Source organism: Myodes glareolus, chromosome X (genome assembly GCF_982192425.1).
Source record: "Myodes glareolus chromosome X, mMyoGla1.1, whole genome shotgun sequence".
Lineage (NCBI taxonomy): Eukaryota > Metazoa > Chordata > Mammalia > Rodentia > Cricetidae > Myodes > Myodes glareolus.
Genome location: NC_142053.1, coordinates 132,969,801 through 132,990,321, shown reverse-complemented (window position 1 = coordinate 132,990,321; position 20,521 = coordinate 132,969,801). Strand labels below are relative to the sequence as shown.

The following is a 20,521-nucleotide window of genomic DNA, read 5'->3' as shown; positions in this document are numbered from 1 at the left end:
TCTCAGTACGGTTCGCGCGCCTCCATACTGATCACGAGTCCAGGCAAAGGCCTGGAGATTGAAAGAAACACACACAAGAGACCTGGGTCATTCAAAAGATGTTAAGCCGAATGCCACTTTATTCAGCTTTTTTCCAAACTAATATACTTTGGCCCCAGTAAAGGAATTCCCTCCCAGCCAGGGGGAAACCTGGCGCCATATGGAACCTGGCGCCATAAGGAATTCCTTCCCAGGTAGGGGGAAACCTGGCACCATGGAGGAACTCCTCCAGTACAGGTGGGAAATTGCCATACCAAAGGTGAAACAACGCCCTACAGCTAAATCACCAGGCTATGGCAGAGTGAGCACAGGAACTAGCAGGAAGCTTTAGCTAGCTGACCAAAAATGTCCTCGAGATGCACACCAGGGAGCAAGGGTGGACCTGGCCGTACACTATCTATTGATGAGAGTGGAGTGTTGAAATCTCCTACTATTAGAGTGTGTGGTTTGATGTATGCTTTGAGTTCTAGTAATGTTTCTTTTACATAAGTGGGCACTTTTATATTAGGGGCATAGATATTCAGGATAGAGACTTCCTCCTGATGAATTGTTCCTGTTATGAGTATAAAGTGTCCATCTCCATCTCTTCTGATTGATTTTAGTTTGAAATCAATTTTGTTAGATATTAGGATAGCCACACCCACTTGTTTCTTTGGTTCATTTGATTGGAAAATCTTTTCCTAACCCTTTATTTTGAGGTAGTGTCTATCTTTGAGTTTGAGGTGTGTTTCTTGTTGACAGCAGAATGTTGGATCCTGATTTCATATCCATTCTCTTAACCTGTGCCTTTTTATAGGTGAATTGAGTTCATTGATATTAAGTGATTTTAATGACCAGTGGTTGTTAACTGCAGTTATTTTTCTGGAGGTAGAGTTTGTGTGTTTCCTTTCTTTGAGCTGTGCTGGTGGAGGGTTGTCAGATGCTTGTGTTATTATGGGTGTTGTTGGCTTCCCTGGTTTGTGATTTTTCTTCTAGTATTTTCTATAAGGCTGGGTTTGTGGGTTATGTATTATTTAAATCTTTTTTTCTTCCTGGAATATCTTGATTTCTCCATCGATGGTGAATGCAAGCTTTGCTGGGTATAGTAGTCTGGGCTTGCATCCATGGTCTCTTAGTGTCTGCAGCACATCTATCCAAGACCTTCTGGCTTTCATGGTTTCCATTGAGAAGTCAGGTGTAATTCTGATAGGTTTCCCTTTATGTGTAACTTGACCTTTTTCTTTTGCAGCTCTTAATATTTGTTCTTTATTCTGTATGTTTTGTGTTTTGATTATTATATGATGAGGGGATGCTTTTTTTGATCCAGTCTATTTGGTGTTCTGTATGCTTCTTGTACCTTCACAGGAATATCATTCTTTAGGTTGGGAAAGTTTTCTTCTATAATTTTGTTGAATATATTTTCTGGGCTTTTGAGCTGTAATTCTTCTCCTTCTTCTATCCCTATTATTCTTAGGGTTGGTCTTTTCACGTTGTCTCAGATTTCCTGGATGTTTTCTGTTAAGAATTTGTTGGATTTGTTTTGTTCTTTAATCAGTGAGTTTATTTCCTCTATAGTATCTTCAGTGTTTGAGATTCTTTCTTCTATCTTTTGTATTCTGTTGTTGATACTTGTCTCAGTAGTTCCTGTTCATTTACTCAGATTTTCCATATCAAGCCTTCCCTCGGTTTATGTTTTCCTCATTTCCTCCATTTCATTTTTCAAGTCTTGAAATATTTCCCTTACCTGTTTGGTTGCTTTTTCTTGGTTTTCTTGGGAATCTTTGAGAGATTTATTTATTTCGTCTACCTTTTTGTTTGTCATCTCTATTTCTTTATGGCAGTTATTCACCTCCTGTTTAAGTTCCTCTATTATTTTCATAATATTCCATTTAATGTCGATTTCTTTTATTTCTTCTGTAGTTGGGTGTTCAATTCTTCTTGTTTCATGATCCCTGGATGCTGGTGATGTCATGTTGCCTTTCAGGTTGTTGGAGGAATTCTTGCATTGGTGCCTGCCCATCTCTTCCTTCAAATGAAGCCAGGAGAGTCTTGGTGTCTTAGTCTAGCCTTTGCTGTGATTGACTCTCTGGGTCGATCTCTTCAGTGCAGGAACAGGAACTGTTCCTGTCTGGATGGAACTCCTCAGCACAGACACAGGGTCTCCTAGTAGTTCAAGGACACAGGAGACAAAAGGGCGATCGTGGAGGCAGGGCAGGGTCAAGTGTAACATAGAAGACCTTGCATCAGGAGCTGGGGGGACTGTACTCTTTTCTGGGACAGTCTGCCCCGGGATAGCACACACTCACCCCTCTGGATGAAACTCCTCAGTACTGAAATAGGGATACCTGGTAGTCTCAGGACGCCTCAGACAAAAGGGCAAATGTGGGGGCAGAGCAGGGTCGAGTGTAAGACAGAAGACCCTGCAGCAGGAGCTACGGGGGGGCTGTGCTCTCTTCCAGGACAGTCTGCCCCAGGATAACATACACTCACCCCTCTGGATGGAACTCTTCAGCACTGAACCAGGGATAGCTGGTAGTCCAAGGACACCGCAGACAAAAGCCATTTCTGAAATCTTTTACCAACTATTTGAACATCCATTTTGTCCTCTACATATTCTAGTTACTGAGACCCTAACTTTAGAAAAAAAAATAATGAATCCTGGTAACCTAGGCCAAAGTAGGCCCAAGGCAACGAACTGCACCTTGGGCTGGAGCAGGCCTAAGGCACCAAACTCCACAGGAGTGGGACTGAACCAGCTACCTAAACTGGAATGGGCCTGAGAAAGCAAGCTCCATGGGAGTGGGAGCTGATCCATTCCTGGGACATTGGTGGATCCAAGCAGACTGATCAAGTGTCTGAGACCTCTGAGAATCCAGACATGAATCTTGAACTTCCCTTCAAGGGACTAGACCTTAGCCAGGACCCCTGTGGGTCTGGGCATGAGTCTAGGACTTCCGACGAACCAGGCCTGAGCAAGGACCTCTGCCAGTCTTGGCGTTGATCTGGTACATCAAAAGGAATAGGCAGGAACCAGAAAACTCTGTGGGTCCAAGCATGAGTCTGGGACCTCTGAGGGATTAAGTCTGAGCCAGGTCTTCTGCGGGTTTGGGCACATCCAAGCCTGGGAACTCCAAGGGGGTAGACCAGAGCCAGATCTTTGCAGGACCAACTTCAGGCCAGGGAACTCTGCAGGAGCGGGTCCAGACCAGGAATTATAGAAACAGGTCAAAGACCATAAGCTAGGCCAAAGTAGGCCTGACACAGCAAACTCCAAGTGAGCAGAGCAAATCCCAGGAACGCTGTGTGATCTCCAGGAACACAGAGTAACCAACAGGGTAACTAAAAGCATGCCACTGACTGTACCACGAGGAACAACCATCTGAGCTTTGGCTTCATTGGAACCTAGAAGATTAATTAACAGAATCACAGACAGCCCCAACCACACCTATTAGAGAAAAAGATGAGTAGAAAAGGTAAGAACACATACAACACCACAAAGAGAAACACAACACCAGTAAAGCCTAAAGACCTACAACAGCAAGAATTGAACAACCAAATACAGATGAAGCAGAAGAAAATGGCCTAAAAATAACTTCAGAAGAATGTTTGAAACTCTTTTTTATTGGCATTTTTATTTTATTTTATTTTATTTTTTTATAAAAGAATTTTTTAATTTATTTATTTATTTATTTATTTATTAAAAATTTCCACCTCCTCCCCACCTCCCTTTTCCCTCCCCCTCCCCACCTCACCTTCCCTCTCTAGATCCAAGAGCAGTCAGGTTTCCCTGCCCCTTGGGAAGTCCACGGTCTTTCCCCCCTCCATCCAGGTGTATAAAGGTAAGCATCTAAACAAACCAGGCTCCCATAAAGTCAGTCCATGCAGAAGAATTGAAACCCAGTGCCGTTGTCCTTGGCTTCTCAGTCAGCCTTCATTGCCAGCCACATTCAGAGTGTCCAGTTTGAAACTCTTAAAGAGGAAATGAGAAACTCCCTCAAAGAAATGAAAGAAAGCACAAACAAAAAAATTGGAAGACAGCAGCAAATCCCTTGAATTAAACCAAGAAAAAGCAATCAAACATATGAAAGAAACTATTCAAGACTTGAAAACTGAAATAGAGACAATAAAGAAAACACAAGCTGAGGGAATTATAGAAACAGAAATCATGAGAAAATGATCAGAAACCACAAATGCAAGCATGAACAGCAGAATACAAGAGATGGAAGAGAAACTCTCAAGTACTGAAGATACAATAGAGGAAAGAGACTCATCAGCCAAAAAAATTTAAATCTAACAAAAGTTTAACCCAAGATATCCAGGAAATATGGGACACCATGAAAAGGCAAAACTTAAGAATAATAGGTATAGAGAAGAAGTTCAACTCAAAAGCACAGAAAATATATTTAACAAAATCATATAAGAAAACTTTCCCTACCTAAAGAAAGATATGCCTATGAAGATACAAGAAGCTTACAAAACACCAAATAGACTGTATCCAAATAAAAAGTCCTATCACCACATAATAATCAAAACACTAAACATACAGAGTAAAGAAAGAATATTAAGAGCTGCAAAGGAAAAAGGCCAAGTAACATATAAATTACACCTGACTTCTCATTGGAGACAATGAAAGTCAGTAGGTCATGGTCAAGTGTTATGCAGGCATTAAGAGACCATGGATGCCAGCCCAGACTACTATACCCAGCAAAACTTTCAATCACCATAGAAGGACAAACAAGATATTCCAATACAAAACCAGATTTATCCAATACCTAGTCACAAACCCAGCCCTACACAAAATACTAGAAGGAAAACTCCAGCCCAAGGAAGTTGGCTACACCAACAAAAACACAGACAATTGATAGTCTCATAGCAGCAAATCTCAAAGAAGGGAAAATGCACAAATTAACATCACCAACAATGAAAACTAAATTAACAGGAAATAGCAATCACTGATCATTAATATCCCTTAATATAAATGGACTCAACTCACCTATAAAAAGGCACAGGCTAACAGATTGTATACAAAAACAGAATCCATCCTTCTTCTGCATACAAGAAACACATCTCAACCTCAAAGAAAGACATGAGAAAAAGAGTTGGTTCTTTGAGAAAATCAACAAAATATACAAACCATTATCCAAACTAATGAAAATACAGAGAGAGAATATCCAAATTAACGAAATCGGAAATGAAAAGAGGGACATAACAACAGACACGGAGGAAATACAGAGAATCATCAGGTCATATTTCAAAAACATATATGCTGCATCCACAGCTGTCTCGCCAGTGTAGCAGAAATGCTGACTGGATGGGCAAATATTGCCGGAAGGAGTGGGATTTGTGCTTCTCGGAGCTGTGTGTTCCAGGCGGTCCCTTGGCAATCAGTTGTGGTGTAATGCTACCTGAGTCGCCATTAGTATTGACTTGACCTGGCTGTCCTTGGAGCCATATGTCTGTCTTTTCCCCTTATCTGTGTGTTCTTTGTGATTTTTGCATATTGCTAACAGATCAGACTATTCTAGGCAGTTGCGGATACAAACAAGACTGCTAAGGACATTTTTGAATTCTGCTCCACTATTAATTAAAGCCTTAAAAATGTAGCCAGTTCTGGGAATTGCCAGAATCATCATTAGGACAATTCCTTGATGATGTGGAATAAAAGGAGTTAATCTTAGCAGAAAAACCTTAGAAGCCTTCTACAGGAAAACAGCATTAGGCATTTATGTGCAACTTAACAGGAGGCCTATGCAACCTTCCTTATGGCCAGAAAACCTAGGCTAATTACAACATCTGACCCTGAGAGTTGGGAAGGGAAAGGAGTTGAGATTAATGGTACAAAATTAGTCTCAGAACATTTTTCCAGGAAGATAGTAGCCTTCTTCTTTCTCACCCAGACACACAAGGTCACTTAGCTGAGCCCAGCCAGCCACCTGGTACAAGCTGATAAAGATGGGCTAACTCAAGAACAATGGTCTCTCTAATAACAAGAAAAAAGAAGGGGTAACTTTACAAATGTAAGGAAGCAAAAGTCCTTGTACTCATGCCAAAGCATCTTTAAAGATTCTCTTTGTAAAACTGTTTTATGCCGTTCTTTTCTATTTTATGATCTGATGATGTATGCCTTTGCCAAGTTCTTTGTTTGTAATAATATATAATCCTGCATTGAAATAAGTAAATCGCAACAGCATGTCTCAACATTGAGAGTGTCTGTGTGTCACTTTCCTTGTCGTATCCTGATTTCTGCTGTGCCTTTGCCCTGATTCCCTTACGGTCTGAGTGGCTCCCCTGAGTCGGTCCGTAGCACATGTACTCCACAAAATTGGAAAACTTAAAGGAAATGGACAACTTTCTGGATAAATATCACTTACCAAAATTAAATCAAGACCAGATAAGCAAATTAAATAGACCTATAACTTCTGAAGAAATAAAAACAGTCATAAAAAGTCTCCCAACAAAAAAAAGCCCAGGACCAGATGATTTCAGCTCAGAATTCTACAAGACTTTCAAAGAAGAACTAATACCAATACTCCTCAAATTATTCCATACAATAGAAACAGAAGGAACATTGCCAAACTCTTTTTATGAGGCTACAATTACCCTGATACCCAAACCACAGAAAGACATTATTACCAAGAAGGAGAATTATAGACCAATCTCACTCATGAACACTGATGCATGTAACATGAGGGCCGGCTTGTTGGGGTATGTGTTCCCACCCAGTACCCCACAGCCAGCAAGTCCCAGAGAAAATCAATCACACAGAGATCTCTATAAGTTATAAAGCTGACTGGCCCATTAGGTCAGGCTACTTATTAGCTCTTATAACTTATGTTACCCCATTATCCTTATCTACATTAGCCACATGGCTTGGTACCTTTTCCAGCTGTCAGCTCATATGTTGCTTCTTCAGTGATCTGGGCAGGAATGGAGGAAGCTTCCTGCTTCCTAGAATACTCCTGTACTCATCTCCCCAACTCTACTTCCTGTCTGGTTGACCCACCTATACTTCCTGCCTGGCCAATCAGTGTTTTATTAAAATACATGATTGACAGAATACAAACAATTCTCCTGTACAAGATGCAAAAATACTAAGTAAAATACTGGCAAATTGAATCCAAGAACACATCAGAATCATTATCCACCATGATCAAGTTGGCTTCATCCCAGAGATGCAGGGATGGTTCAACATATGAAAATCTGTCAACATAATCCATCATATAAACCAACTGAAAAATAAAAACCACACGATCCTCTCATTAGATGCCAAAAAATGCTTTCGACAGAATACAACATCCCTTCATGATAAAGGTCTTGGAGAGAACAGGGATACAAGGAACATACCTAAATACAATAAAGGAAATATACAGCAAGCCAATAGCCAACATCAAACTAAATGGAGAGAAAATCCCAGCGATCCTATTGAGATCAGGAACAAGAAAAGGTTGTCCATTCTTTCCATATCTATTCAATATAATTTTTGAGGTCCTACCTAGAGCAGATCAAGCAGATACAAACTGGAAAAGAAGAAGTCAAACTCTGAGTGTTTGCTGATGATATGATAGTTTACATAACTGATCCCAAAAATTCTACCAAGAAACTTCTAATACTCATAAATATTTTCAGTAATGTAGCAGGATACAAGATTAACTCAAAAAAGAAATCTACTAATTCAATGCAATGCCCAGGAAAATTCTTCATAGACCTCCAAAGAACAGTACTCAACTTCACATGGAAAAGCAAAAAACCCAGGATAGCCACAACAATCCTGTACAATTAAAGAACTTATAGAGGCATCACAATCCCTGACTTCAAACTCTACTACAGAGCTACAGTAATGAAAACAGCCTAGTATTGGCATAAGAACAGATAGAAGGAGCAACAGAATCTAGTAGAAGACCTAGTAGAAGAAGTATTTCACACATCTTCAAATACTTGATTTTTGACAAAGAAGTAAAAAATATCAAATGAAAAAAAGAAAGCATATTTAACAAGTGGTGCTGGCATAACTGGATATCAACATGTAGAAGAATGAAAATAGACCTATATCTATTACCATGCACAAAACTCAAGTCCAAATGGATCAAAGACCTCAACATAAAGCCAGCCACACTGAACATTATAGAAGAGAAAGTAGGAAATATACTTGAACACATTGATACAGGAGACCACTTCCTAAATATAACTCCAGCAGCACAGACACTGAAAGAAACAATTAGTAAATGGGACCTCCTGAAACTGAAAAGGTTTTGTAGAGTAAAGAACGTGGTCAACAAGACAAAATGACAGCCCACAGAATGGAAAAATATCTTCACTAACTCCACATCATACAGAGGTTTGATCTCCAAAACATACAAAGAACTCAAGAAATTGGTCATCAAAAGAACAAATAATCCAATAAAAATGGAGTACAGACCTAAACAGAGAACTCTCAACATAGGAATCTAAAATGGCTGAAAGACACATAAGGAAATGCTCAACATCCTTAGTCATCAGAGAAATGCAAATCAAAACAGCTCTGAGATTTTATCTTATACCTGTAAGAATGGCCAAGATCAAAAACACTGATGACAACTTATGCTGGAGAGGTTGTGGGGAAAAGGGAACACTTCTGCATGGCTGGTGGGAATGCAAGCTGGCACAGCCCCTTTGGATGTCAGTGTGGTGATTTTTCAGAAAATGAAGAAGCAACCTTCCTCAAGACCCAGTAATACCACTTTTGGGTATATATACAAAGGATGCTCAATTGTGTCACAAGGACATGTGCTCAACTATGTTCATAGCAGCTTTGTTTGTTATAGTCAGAACCTGGAAGCAACCTAAATACTCCTTGGCTGAAGAATGGATAAGGAAAATGTGGTACATTTACACAATGGAGTACTACATAGCAGAAAAAAATGACATCTTGAATTTTTCAGGAAAATGGATGGATCTAGAAAACATCATATTAAATGAGGTAACCCAAACACAGAAAGGCGAGTACCACATGGACTCACTCATAAGTGCTTTTTAAACATAAAGCAAAGAAAATCACTCCACAAATCACAATTCCAGAGCTCTTAGACAACAATGAGGACACCATGAATGACATACATAGATCTAAACTACATTGGAAGTAAAAAAGACAAGATCTCCAGAGTAAATTGGAAGCATGGGGATCTTGGAAGAGAGTTGAAGGGGAGGGGAGAGACAGGGAGGGGAGCAGAGAAAAATGTAGAGCTCAATAAAAATCAATCAATAAATAAAAATAATGAATCCAAAATGGACTAAATACTTAAATGTAGTATCTGACACCATAATATCACTATTAGAAAGAAAATAACATGGGAAAAATCACTTGGATATTTGCATTAGTATTAATTTTTGGATATGACATTAAAAGCTTAGACTGCAAAAGCAAAAGAAAGAGAAGTGAGAGACGACAACATTTTCTGCAGGAAAACGAAACAAAATAATAAAAGGTGCTATGAGATTACAATATTTACAAATCCCATATGATAAGGATTTAATTGTGAAAATATTAAATCTTTACTTTTCTCACAGAACATGTACAAAGAGAATAAATGAAAATATCCATTGCTTTGTGAATGTTCTGTACAGAAACAAGTTGAAATTGTTATGAACACTAAAATGAATTTGAAACTAAAATTATTAGTAACATTACTATCACAGAAGATGAATTCACGTTTATTTGGCTATCAATTTCAAGTTTTGGTTGACAGAATAATTGCTAGTTATTTCATTACATTTTAATCCACAGATAGCTGTAGAAGTTTCATTTTCTTCTGTGCAATTGTGTGTTTTGAGATTCTTCTCACATAATTAGTGTCATCACTGGATCTTCTTTAAACTAATTTATGCATTCTTATAAATGATTCATGTAATGATGTAATATCTCCAATGCTACAAAAAATGTGGAAAAAGTACATGTGAATGTTTATCCCATAGTTGATAAAGTATCTAACATATTCGTGTTATGGCAGATGTTAAGGCAGATGCTCAATGAAAATTATTTCATGATGTATAATTTGATTGATGTGTAAATGGTCACTAGATATAGCCAAATAAGTCCTAATTAGAAAGTCATCTAGTTATTTTCTTTCTTTTCCTTCACTTTTTCCTCTTCTTTATGTTCTTCCTCATCATCATCGTCGTCGTCATCATCATTATCTGTATCCATGATCCAATAATAATTTTTAAACATTTCTGATGTAGGAGTAGACCTTTCATTACCCCATCCCTTCATATACAGCAGCTCAAGGCTGCTGAGTGCAGTGTCCTCCTTGCTTATGAAGTATTTCCAGTCAGTTGGATCATAAGCTTCTTTAGCATTTTCTGAATTACCAAGGTTTTCAACTTGAAGTTCAAGTTCATTGGAATCTGTTATAAGGTCTTCATTTTCTAGTATTTCAAACTGGTTATTTCTCAAGTATGGTGATTCATACCTAGTCTCCTTGCTGGTTTTATGAGGATCTTGTGGGTTTTGGAGTTTTATAACAAAGTTGGAGTCTTGTTTGGAGAATCTGGTGTCCTTCACTTTACTCGTTTTCTTGCCATACCTGATATCAAATGTAGGCAGATCAGTTTTCTTGACAGGTGACTCTTCATAGCTTGGTTGGTTTTTATAGCCCGTGTCAATTTGTTGAATGGGCTCTCGCCAAGGTTCAGCACAGTCACAGATGTCATCCCCTCCTTTGTATATGTATTTATAATAAATAGAGCTAAGCATATCTTGTCTCCTGTGTCTGCCTTCACAGGACCACGGAAGCTTGTGAGGGTCCAGATCTAATTTTCCTTGAGACTGTTTGCCATAGTTGGTGGGCTGCTTGGTTGCTTCCCTGTGATCTTCCCAATACAACCACTTGTTCTCCAGCATCCGGTTAGGTTTCGGTGTTTCCAGCATTTTGATTAATATGTCTGCAGAATTCTCTTCTCCTCGAGGCCAGGGAGACAACAGATTCTGATTCTGGCGGAAGCCTATGTCGTCCCAGAAGGTTCTACGTGTTTGCTGAACTGGCAAAAGTGGTTGATACAGCCCTGAGTCCTCAATCAGCTTTCTCTGGTTCTTGTTGGCGACCGGACTGCGCATTCCGCGAGAAATCGTAGGGAAAAAGGAACCCTCCATGCTGCGTGGGGTCAGCGCTTCACTTGGTGTCCCGACTTTCCTGAAATCATCTGGCCGTTCCTTAACATATAGGCGGTGCTGGCCCTCCACGGAGGTGGGCAACCTCAGCTGATCTTTCTTGTGCTTTAAGAAATATTTGGAAGAGTCTTTCCACACAGACTTGCTGGTCGTGTCCTGAGATGTTGACTTTAGTGTCCGCCGGGCCTGGTTCCCAGGCAGTCTGTGGTCTCCCATGTTCCTGTCTGTGGCCACGACATCAGCCTCAGGGATTTGTTTCGTTGAGGCTACTCAGTTGCTAGGAGATTTGGAGTGAATCCATAGATTCCACTGTGACAAGGAAGGGAGTGTCCCACCAGCAGTCCCCTCCACCCTATTCTATATAGTGTAGCCAAAAAAAAACATGCTTTATTTATCACAGTCTCTTTGATGGAATTTCAGATTGTTTCTGTCTTGATCTATATCTCAAAGAATGTTTCTATGAAAATGTGTATTCAATATTATGTTATATTTACATAAAATCATACGCAATACACATAAATGTATATGTGTGCATGTGCATGTGTACATGTGTGAGTGCATGTATGTGTGTGTGTATGTATTAAGGGAAGTTGAGCCAATTGGGCTGGCAATGCTCCCCACAAGAATGATAGATTAGCACAATCCCAGGAGTGGGCACCAGAAGCCTAGTTTTAAATGGTTGTTCAGATAAGTCCAAGTGACCTCCCAAAAATATATATTATAGGCAAACCCTTGCCTCTCAGGAGTTGAGGGTGGGTCCCTCACACTGAGGGCACATGACTAAGATGATTTGAGCTGGATGTGACTTGAAAGCCTCTTTCCTGTAGTCTAGCTTTCGTGGTTCCAGGAAAAAAATACAGTGCAAGGTGCCAAGGGAGGGGAGTAATTAAATACCCCCAAGCCAGCTGCAACACTCCTGAATCATGACAATTACCAGCATGACAAGGTCAGCATAAAGATGCAATGAGTGGCACTCACTTCCTGTGGCAACCAACAGTTCTCTTGTTGACTTACGGGCCACTCAACAGAAGGGAAATACTTCATGGTACTGGAAACCTAGCCAACTTCATAGGGCTAGTGAGGTCATGGACCTTGGAAAAGACTCTCCTACCACCACTTTGCTAAACCAGCAGAATTCTTCACATTTGAAATCTCATCCCTATGCCCACAGACAAATGCAGCTACAACCTCTCATCAAAAAAGCCTCTTTTTAAAGCAAATGGAGACCATCACAGACAACCACAACTGGATGTAATATAGATAGCAACAGATGATAGGAAGCCCAGCCCCAGTGCTTACATTTACATCACTGCACCTGCATCTATGACTCAGAGAACATCAAGGAAGATGGGGCAGAAAAATTGTGATAATTAGAATACCAGGAAGTCTGCTGTGAAACAGTCTCTTCTAGAAATGGCTGCATAAACAGACCAGAGCAATGACAATATCAGTGGACGTATTAACATAGAAGGGGGAAAATTCATGGGTCCCTGCCCCTAAGATAAAGACCTACAGACAACTAATGACTTTTGGAAAAAGGAAAATTAGCTTCTCCCAGTGATGAGTACCACTTTGGTTGTCCAATGCTGAATGCATCTCCATCATTCTGAATCTCCACCATCCTGAATCTTCATTGCAACTTAGGCTTTGACTTTACGGTTTTATGCAATGGCCTTCCCAGGTGTCCTTACAGAGAAACACCTTGCAGAAGAAAGATGTGCTGCAAAAATCTGCTGTCCGTAACCAGGTCACAACTTACTTCCTGTCCTTTCGTGATTTTTTGATGAAACAAGGAACTTCTCCAAAGACATGAGTGTGCAGTGTGAAGATTCTATTATAAAATTCTGTGACCTTTTGTGGGGAGCATTTGGTTGTCAAGCTAGTATGTTGCTCTTTTGGAGTATAGAGTCTATTGAGAAAGAATTAGGAGGCAAGACATTCCCAGAATTATTTCAAGGAACATCCCAATCCATATTTTCTTTTAGGCTTGCTGAAGGACTCAACTGTTTTACACAATGAGAGGCCATTTTCATTGAGAAGATGATTCTGTGATACTAAAGTTCTAATTTATCTTTAAAAAACTATTGCATAGCCCAGGACCAGATGGTTTCAATGCAGAATTCTACCAGAACTTCCAGGAAGAGCTAATACCTATACTCCTTAATGTATTCCACAATATAGAAACAGAAGAGTCACTGCCAAACTCCTTTTATGAAGCTACAGTTACCCTAATACCAAAACCACACAAAGACACAACCAAGAAAGAGAATTACAGGCCAATCTCACTCATGAACATCGACGCGAAAATTCTCAATAAAATAATGGCAAACCGAATCCAAGAACACATTAGAAAAATTATCCATTATGATCAAGTAGGCTTCATCCCAGAGATGCAGGGCTGGTTCAACATACACAAATCTATCAATGTAATCCATCATATAAAAAAAATGAAAGAAAAAAACCATATGATCATTTCACTGGATGCTGAAAAAGCGTTTGACAAAATTCAACACCCATTTATGATAAAGGTGTTGGAGAGACTGGGGATACAAGGATTATTCCTAAATATAATAAAAGCAATATACAGCAAGCCGACAGCTAACATCAAATTGAATGGAGAGAAACTCAAAGCCTTTCCACTAAAATCAGGAACACGACAAGGCTGTCCACTCTCTCCATACCTCTTCAATATAGTGCTTGAAGTTCTAGCAATAGCAATAAGACAACATAAGGGGATCAAGGGGATTCGAATTGGAAAGGATGAAGTCAAACTTTCGTTATTTGCAGATGATATGATAGTGTACATAAGCGACCCCAAAAACTCTACCAAAGAACTCCTACAGCTGATAAACACCTTTAGTAATGTGGCAGGATACAAGATCAACTCCAAAAAATCAGTTGCCCTCCTATACACAAAGGATAAAGAAGCAGAGAGGGAAATCAGAGAAACATCACCTTTCACGATAGCCACAAATAGCATAAAATATCTTGGGGTAACTCTAACCAAGGAACTGAAAGACCTATTTGACAAGAACATTAAGTCTTTGAAGAATGAAATTGAGGAGGATACCAGAAAATGGAAAGACCTCCCCTGCTCTTGGATTGGGAGAATCAACATAGTAAAAATGGCAATTCTACCAAAAGCAATCTATAGATTCAATGCAATCCCCATCAAAATCCCATCAAACTTCTTCACAGACCTTGAGAGAACAATAATCAAGTTTATATGGCAAACAAAAAACCCACGCTAGCCAAAACAATCTTATGCAATAAAGGAACTTCTGGAGGCATTACCATTCCTGACTTCAAACTCTATTACAGAGCTACAGTATTGAAAACAGCTTGGTATTGGCATAAGAACAGAGAAGTCGACCTATGGAATTGAATAGAAGACCCGGATATTAACCCACAAACCTATGAACACCTAATTTTCGAAAAGGGAGCTAGAGGTATACAATGGAAGAAGGAAAGCATCTTCAACAAATGGTGCTGGCATAACTGGATGTCAACCTGTAGAAGAATGAAAGTAGATCCATATCTATCACCATGCTCAAAACTCAAGTCCAAATGGATTAAAGACATCAATATTAATCTATCCACTTTGAACCTGATAGAAGAGAAAGTGGGAAGTAGTCTACAAGATATAGGCACAGGAGGCCACTTCCTAAGTAGAACCCCAGTAGCACAGACAATAAGAGAAACAATGAATAAATGGGACCTGCTGAAACTGAGAAGCTTCTGTAAAGCAAAGGACACTGTCACTAAGACAAAAAGGCTACCTACCGACTGGGATAAGATCTTCACCAACCCCTCATCAGACAAAGGTCTGATCTCCAAAATATACAAAGAACTAAAGAAGCTAGACACTAAAACTCTAATTAACCCAATTAAAACATGGGGTACTGAACTGAACAGAGAATTCACAACAGATGAACTTCAAATGGCCAAAAGACACTTAAGGTCATGCTCAACCTCCTTAGCGATCAGGGAAATGCAAATCAAAACAACTTTGAGATACCATCTTTCACCTGTCAGAATAGCTAAACTCAAAAACACCAATGATAGCCTATGCTGGAGAGGATGTGGAGGGAGGGGAACACTCATCCATTGTTGATGGGAATGCAAACTTGTGCAGACACTTTGGAAATCAGTGTGGCGGTTTCTCAGGAAACTGGGAGTCAACCTCTCTCAGGACCCAGCAATTCCACTCTTGGGAATATACCCAAGAGATGCCCTATCATACTACAAAAGCATTTGTTCAACTATGTTCATAGATGCACTATTTGTAATAGCCAGAACATGGCAACAACCTAGGTGCCCCTCAATAGAAGAATGGTTAAAAAAGGTGTGGAACATATACACATTAGAGTTTTACTCAGCGGGAAAAAACAATGACATCTTGAATTTTGCATGCAAATGGATGGAAATAGAAAACGCTTTACTGAGTGAGGTAACCCAGACCCAAAAAGAGGAATATGGTATGTACTCACTCATAAGTGGATTCTAGCCATATTTAAAGGTCTTTGAGCCTGTAATTCGTGATCCTAGAGAAGCTAAATAAGAAGGTGAACCTGAAGAAAATCATATAGTTATCCTCCTGGATATTAGAAGTAGACAAGATTGCCAGGCAAACTTGGGTGCACAGGGGCGGGGGGTGGAAGTAAGTGGAGATGGTTATGGAGAGGGGAGATGGGGAGGATTGGGGATGGCTTGGGGGAATGGGAGGGGGAGGGAGGAAGGATGGCTATGGGACCAGGGAAGTTTATACCTCAACTGAGGGAGCCATTTTAGGGTTTGCAAGAGACTTGATGCTGGAGGGGTTCCCAGATCCAAGAAGAGGTCCCCAGATTGTTCCCTGGGCAGCAGAGGAGAGAGTACCTGAACTGGCCTGGGTTCATAACCATACTGATGAATATTTTGCATGTCACCACAGAACCTTCATATGGCGAAGGATGGAGATAGAGACAGAGACACATATTGGAACACTGGACTTAACTCCCAAGTCCAAATGAGAAGCAGAGGGAGGGAGATCGTGAGCAAGGAAAGCAGAACCGGATGGAGCCTTCATCCGACGATGGATGGAGATAGAGACGGAGACCCCCATTGGAGCACTGGACTGAGCCCCCAAGGTCCAAATGAAGAGCAGTAGGAGGGAGAACATGAAAAAGGAAGTCAGGACCGCGAAGGGTGCGTTCACCCACTGATCGAAAGAGAGCGCACCAAGGCCAGCTGGACTAGGACTGAAGGAGCCTGTGATCAAACCGGATTCTCTGAATGTGACTGAAATGGGGGCTGACTGAGAAGCCATTGACAATGGCACTGGGTCTTGATTCGTTTGCATGGACTGGCTTTTAGGGATCCTCGTCTGTTTAGATGCTCACCTTCCTGGACCTGGAGGGAGGGGGGAGGAACTTGGATTTCCCACAGGGTAGGAAACCCTGACTGCTCTTGGGAATGGGGAGGGATTAGGAGAGGGAGTGGGGGGAGCGGGAGCGGGAGGGTATTGGGAGGAGGGGAGGAAGTGGAAATTCTTTAAATAAATAAATAAGGAAAAAAAAACTGTTGCATACAGCTGCCCGTGGATTTTTATCCTTCCATTGTGTCAACTGAGTAGACGGTCATTCTATAGTTTCTGCCTGGGGAATTGCTCTATCCCTGAGAGTAAGAAAGCCTGTATCAGGCATGTCATGAATGTGGAAAGTTGTTGCTCATTGGATCTGGATCAACTCTGAAAACACAAGGACTCTGCCACCTAGATTCTGCAGGAATTTTCAAAGCAAAGAGTTAACATTAAGGTTGGGTGCTTCATTTTCTTACTAGCAGTACCTGGGAACATTGAATGTCAGCTGCCTTCCACAGGTGAATGGGCATTAACCCATACCTTGGTGAACTGGATTTATTCTTTGCTTCACTTATGTGTTGCTCTTTAAGCTCACCTCCTTTATTGAATGCCATCCAGTCCTAGCCTTAAAAGTGCCTGTTTCTGGGCATCCTAAGACTTATATAGTATGTATTTCTTTTCCTTACTATGAATATTCTCAATTTTATATTAAAAATATTACTCATTGTTATGCTGTCTGTGTATATGGTGTGGGAGGAGAAAGGAGGGATACAAATTGCATGCTTTTATAAAATCTAAATACTTAAACTCTGTGATGTTTAGAACATGAAAACTGACTCCAGTATCTCAATCCATTAACATACAGTAATGACAAGAATTACAAAGCCTCTATCACAGAATTTATTTGCAAGCATTAACCTCAAAACTTCAAAACAACTTTCTTATAATATGAAATGTTAAGGACACATGGCTAGGCCTTTCTAAGTTTTATGGAAGTATCTCAATAGCCCTTACACATGCAATGTCAGACATTAAGATTTAGAGATCAAAAGTCCATACATGGGGAGAGTTCCCTGTGGTGGACCCAGCATGCAGTGGGAAAAGGGAGCCAAAGATACTGATCTCAGCTTAATAAAAGAGATTCATTTTGAAAAGGTATTCAACTTTTCACATATCACCTTAGGAAATGTGCCATCAATATAGAGAGAAGTATTTCAGTGAATGATACAGTCAGTGGAGGAATGGGTGCCTATTTTCCTCTGTCTGTGACCTTATAAGAAGCTAAGAGTAATGTGATGTCCTTGGTTACAGAAGATCCATAGGCACACATGCAGGGACAGAATCAAATGTCAAGATCAGAAGGTGCATGTCTAGCCTGGCAGTATAAAGAACAACTTGTAAAAGTTCCCTCAATACCCTCTTTCCATGTAATGAATTTATTATCAAATTCAGGAAATATTTTCTCTATAAATCAGGGTTCCTCCATGGCCTCTGTTTCAGTTTCTGTCTCTAAGTCCCTGCCTTGAGTTCCTGCCCTGACTTCTTTCAGTGGAGGACTGTAACCTGAAAGTGTTAAGGCAAAATAAACCCTCTTGTCCCCAAGTTGCTTTAGGTTATGGTGTTTTATTAAAGAAATAAAAAGGAAACTAAGATGGGCACATGCCTTGGAGGGGCTGTGGAACTCCAGCTATTCCTCTTCCTATTTTGCAACAGAGAAACAAACTGGAAAAACAGTCAAACTCGAAAGTTGAAACTCACTCAAAAGTCTAAAAATCAATTGCATAGGACAATGCACCAAATTTTTAATTAATTTTAATGAAAAAGATATATCACCTGCCACTTTTGCCTTTGTAAGATAGATAAGCAAAAATCAGGTGTCTTGAATTATTCAATAGAGAATATATTTGATTCTGTTGTTTCTAAAAATGTAGTAAGCTTTTTTTTTTTACAAATAATCTATATTTTGGTTCAAAGCATTTTTCAATGGGTAAAAAACAAAAAAGCATGAAGATATAAAGATACTCAGAAAATTAAAAAGATATGGAGAATTATGGAATTAGAAGACAGATTAGTTCAGTGTCCATAATTTATAATGAAGTCTCAGACCAGTTAGATAGTTGACAAAGAATGAGTTTCAGTTTATCCCTTGGTCTTCCTCCAATGTGTGAACTAGAAGCAATGGTGATCAGTGTCCACAAAGACCCACAATGGAGATCACGTCCTGTTTTTGCTCTTGTGTTGTTACATCTCATATAGGAATTAACTCTGTGTGACCGGTAGGATGTGGTAGAAGTTATACTCTGGAACTGAAGGCCTGAAGTTATATTTTACGTTTTGAAGCTTCTACTTGGGCCTTTGGAACACTCACTTTTGGGGGATCTCTTTTGACCTATTTGCTGAGCTGTGATATCAAGCAACATAAATTTAGTTTAAATGTTCTAACCATCAGGCCCAGCTACAGCCTTTGTCAACAACCAAATACTGTCACCTTTGTTAGCATAGTGTCTGTGAGTGCAGAGCTCTTGAAATCTGCAGACTGAGCCAGCTTATGACTCTGACTGCATAAGGATTTCCAAGTAAGACTCTAACTTGCTAAGGTGGCTCAATCTGCAGAACGGAAAGGTATAAAAAAAATAAAGCAATGTCTTGAGCCACTACATTTTATGATGATTTGATGTGCAGAAACAGGTAACTATAATTGAAACGGAATTGAAGAGAGACCCAGATTTCCACTTCTTTACTCACACATCACAAATAGTTTCTCATATGAACTACTTAATCAAAGAAAATATTTTAAGCAAAGCCAACCAAACTTATGCATTCAACTGCATTCCTTGATTATGTTTCCTACTTCGAACTTCTCTAATTCAGTACTTTCTTTTAAAATTAGAATGTCAATAGCCATATGTGTCAGTTGCTAATAATGTGTTTACATTCATGTAACTTCATAAAATACTCATGAGATCTTTTCTGAGGCTAGCTCTGGATAAAGAAACTGATGCAAATGGCTATAGGTTGCTCTCCACAGACTGATGACAAGGGTATATTGCTAAAGACAACATCACCGTGAGTGATCGAACACAAAAGTGAGTATACGATCCAGACCCAGAGTTAACTTGTTTGCTTTCTTTCATTAAACCAGTAGTAACACCAACAACTCTTAAACAAGTGGGCCTTTCTGTGTCTTCAGGGTCCAACCATTTAGACATGTTTGTCACAGGGCATTTCCATGGCCCCAAAGTTTCGGCTAAAACGCCATTTGTCTTTTGTTTAGTCTCAGGCCAGATTAGGAATTTAGTATCTCGCTTTGCGTTGGTGTATAGAGGCCTTGCTATTCACAAACCCTGGTATCCAGAGGCAGCAATATCCAGGGGCACCTAGGAACTCTTGACCCTGTCCCTTAGTCTTTGGAGTTGGGATCTGAAGGATGGCAGCAATCCTACTCCGAGACAGGCTTCTTTTGCTTCCCTGCAACTGGTAGCCAAGATAGGCAGCCTTCCACAAAGCTGAGCTTTCTTAACTGATATTTTGTAACCCAAGGTCTGTAACTCTCACAATCATCCCTCAGTGGCCCTTTTATAATCTATTTTTTTTTTTCAGGAAACCTCTGAATGTAGGGCAAGAAGTCTGAATTTAATGTCTTTAAATTTTGGTGCAATCTGGTCCAGGTATGTTGCCTACTATAACCTCCTACTGAGTCTGTCTATTTAAAGACAAAGATGGGCTGATGTGAGAGTCAAATTTTAAGTCTTAATTACTATGCCTAAGACAGCTATGAAACAAAAATGCCTGTCATCTGCAAGCCACTTGCCCAGCGACAGATAATTGCTGAAATATTAGTGGCCATTGTTGTGATGGTTTAGATAAAACAGTACAGTTTTTCAAGGGGCAGCAGCGGACCACAAGGGGTGGCCGGTCCCACTGCCTGAGGCCTCTGTGGGTCCTAGGAGGGTGGGAGGCTGGGAAAAACTGCCTTTAATCTAAACTGAAAATCTCCAGACATGGACAGAATCACTGGA

General features: G+C 40.0%; 1 protein-coding gene across 1 annotated transcript; it reads right to left on the bottom strand.

The window, feature by feature from the left end:
- Window positions 1-9,753: 9,753 nt before the first annotated feature.
- Window positions 9,754-11,404, bottom strand: LOC125417986 (protein FAM47E-like). The gene has a single exon (XM_048461579.3). It carries the CDS (start codon window positions 11,375-11,377, stop codon window positions 10,106-10,108), a length of 1,272 nt encoding a protein of 423 aa, XP_048317536.1. The 5' UTR covers window positions 11,378-11,404; the 3' UTR covers window positions 9,754-10,105.
- Window positions 11,405-20,521: the final 9,117 nt, after the last annotated feature.

Coding starts and splice junctions, on each gene's coding strand:
- LOC125417986 (XM_048461579.3), bottom strand. CDS start 11,377: ATGGGAGACCACAGACTGCCTGGGAACCAGGCCCGGCGGACACTAAAG.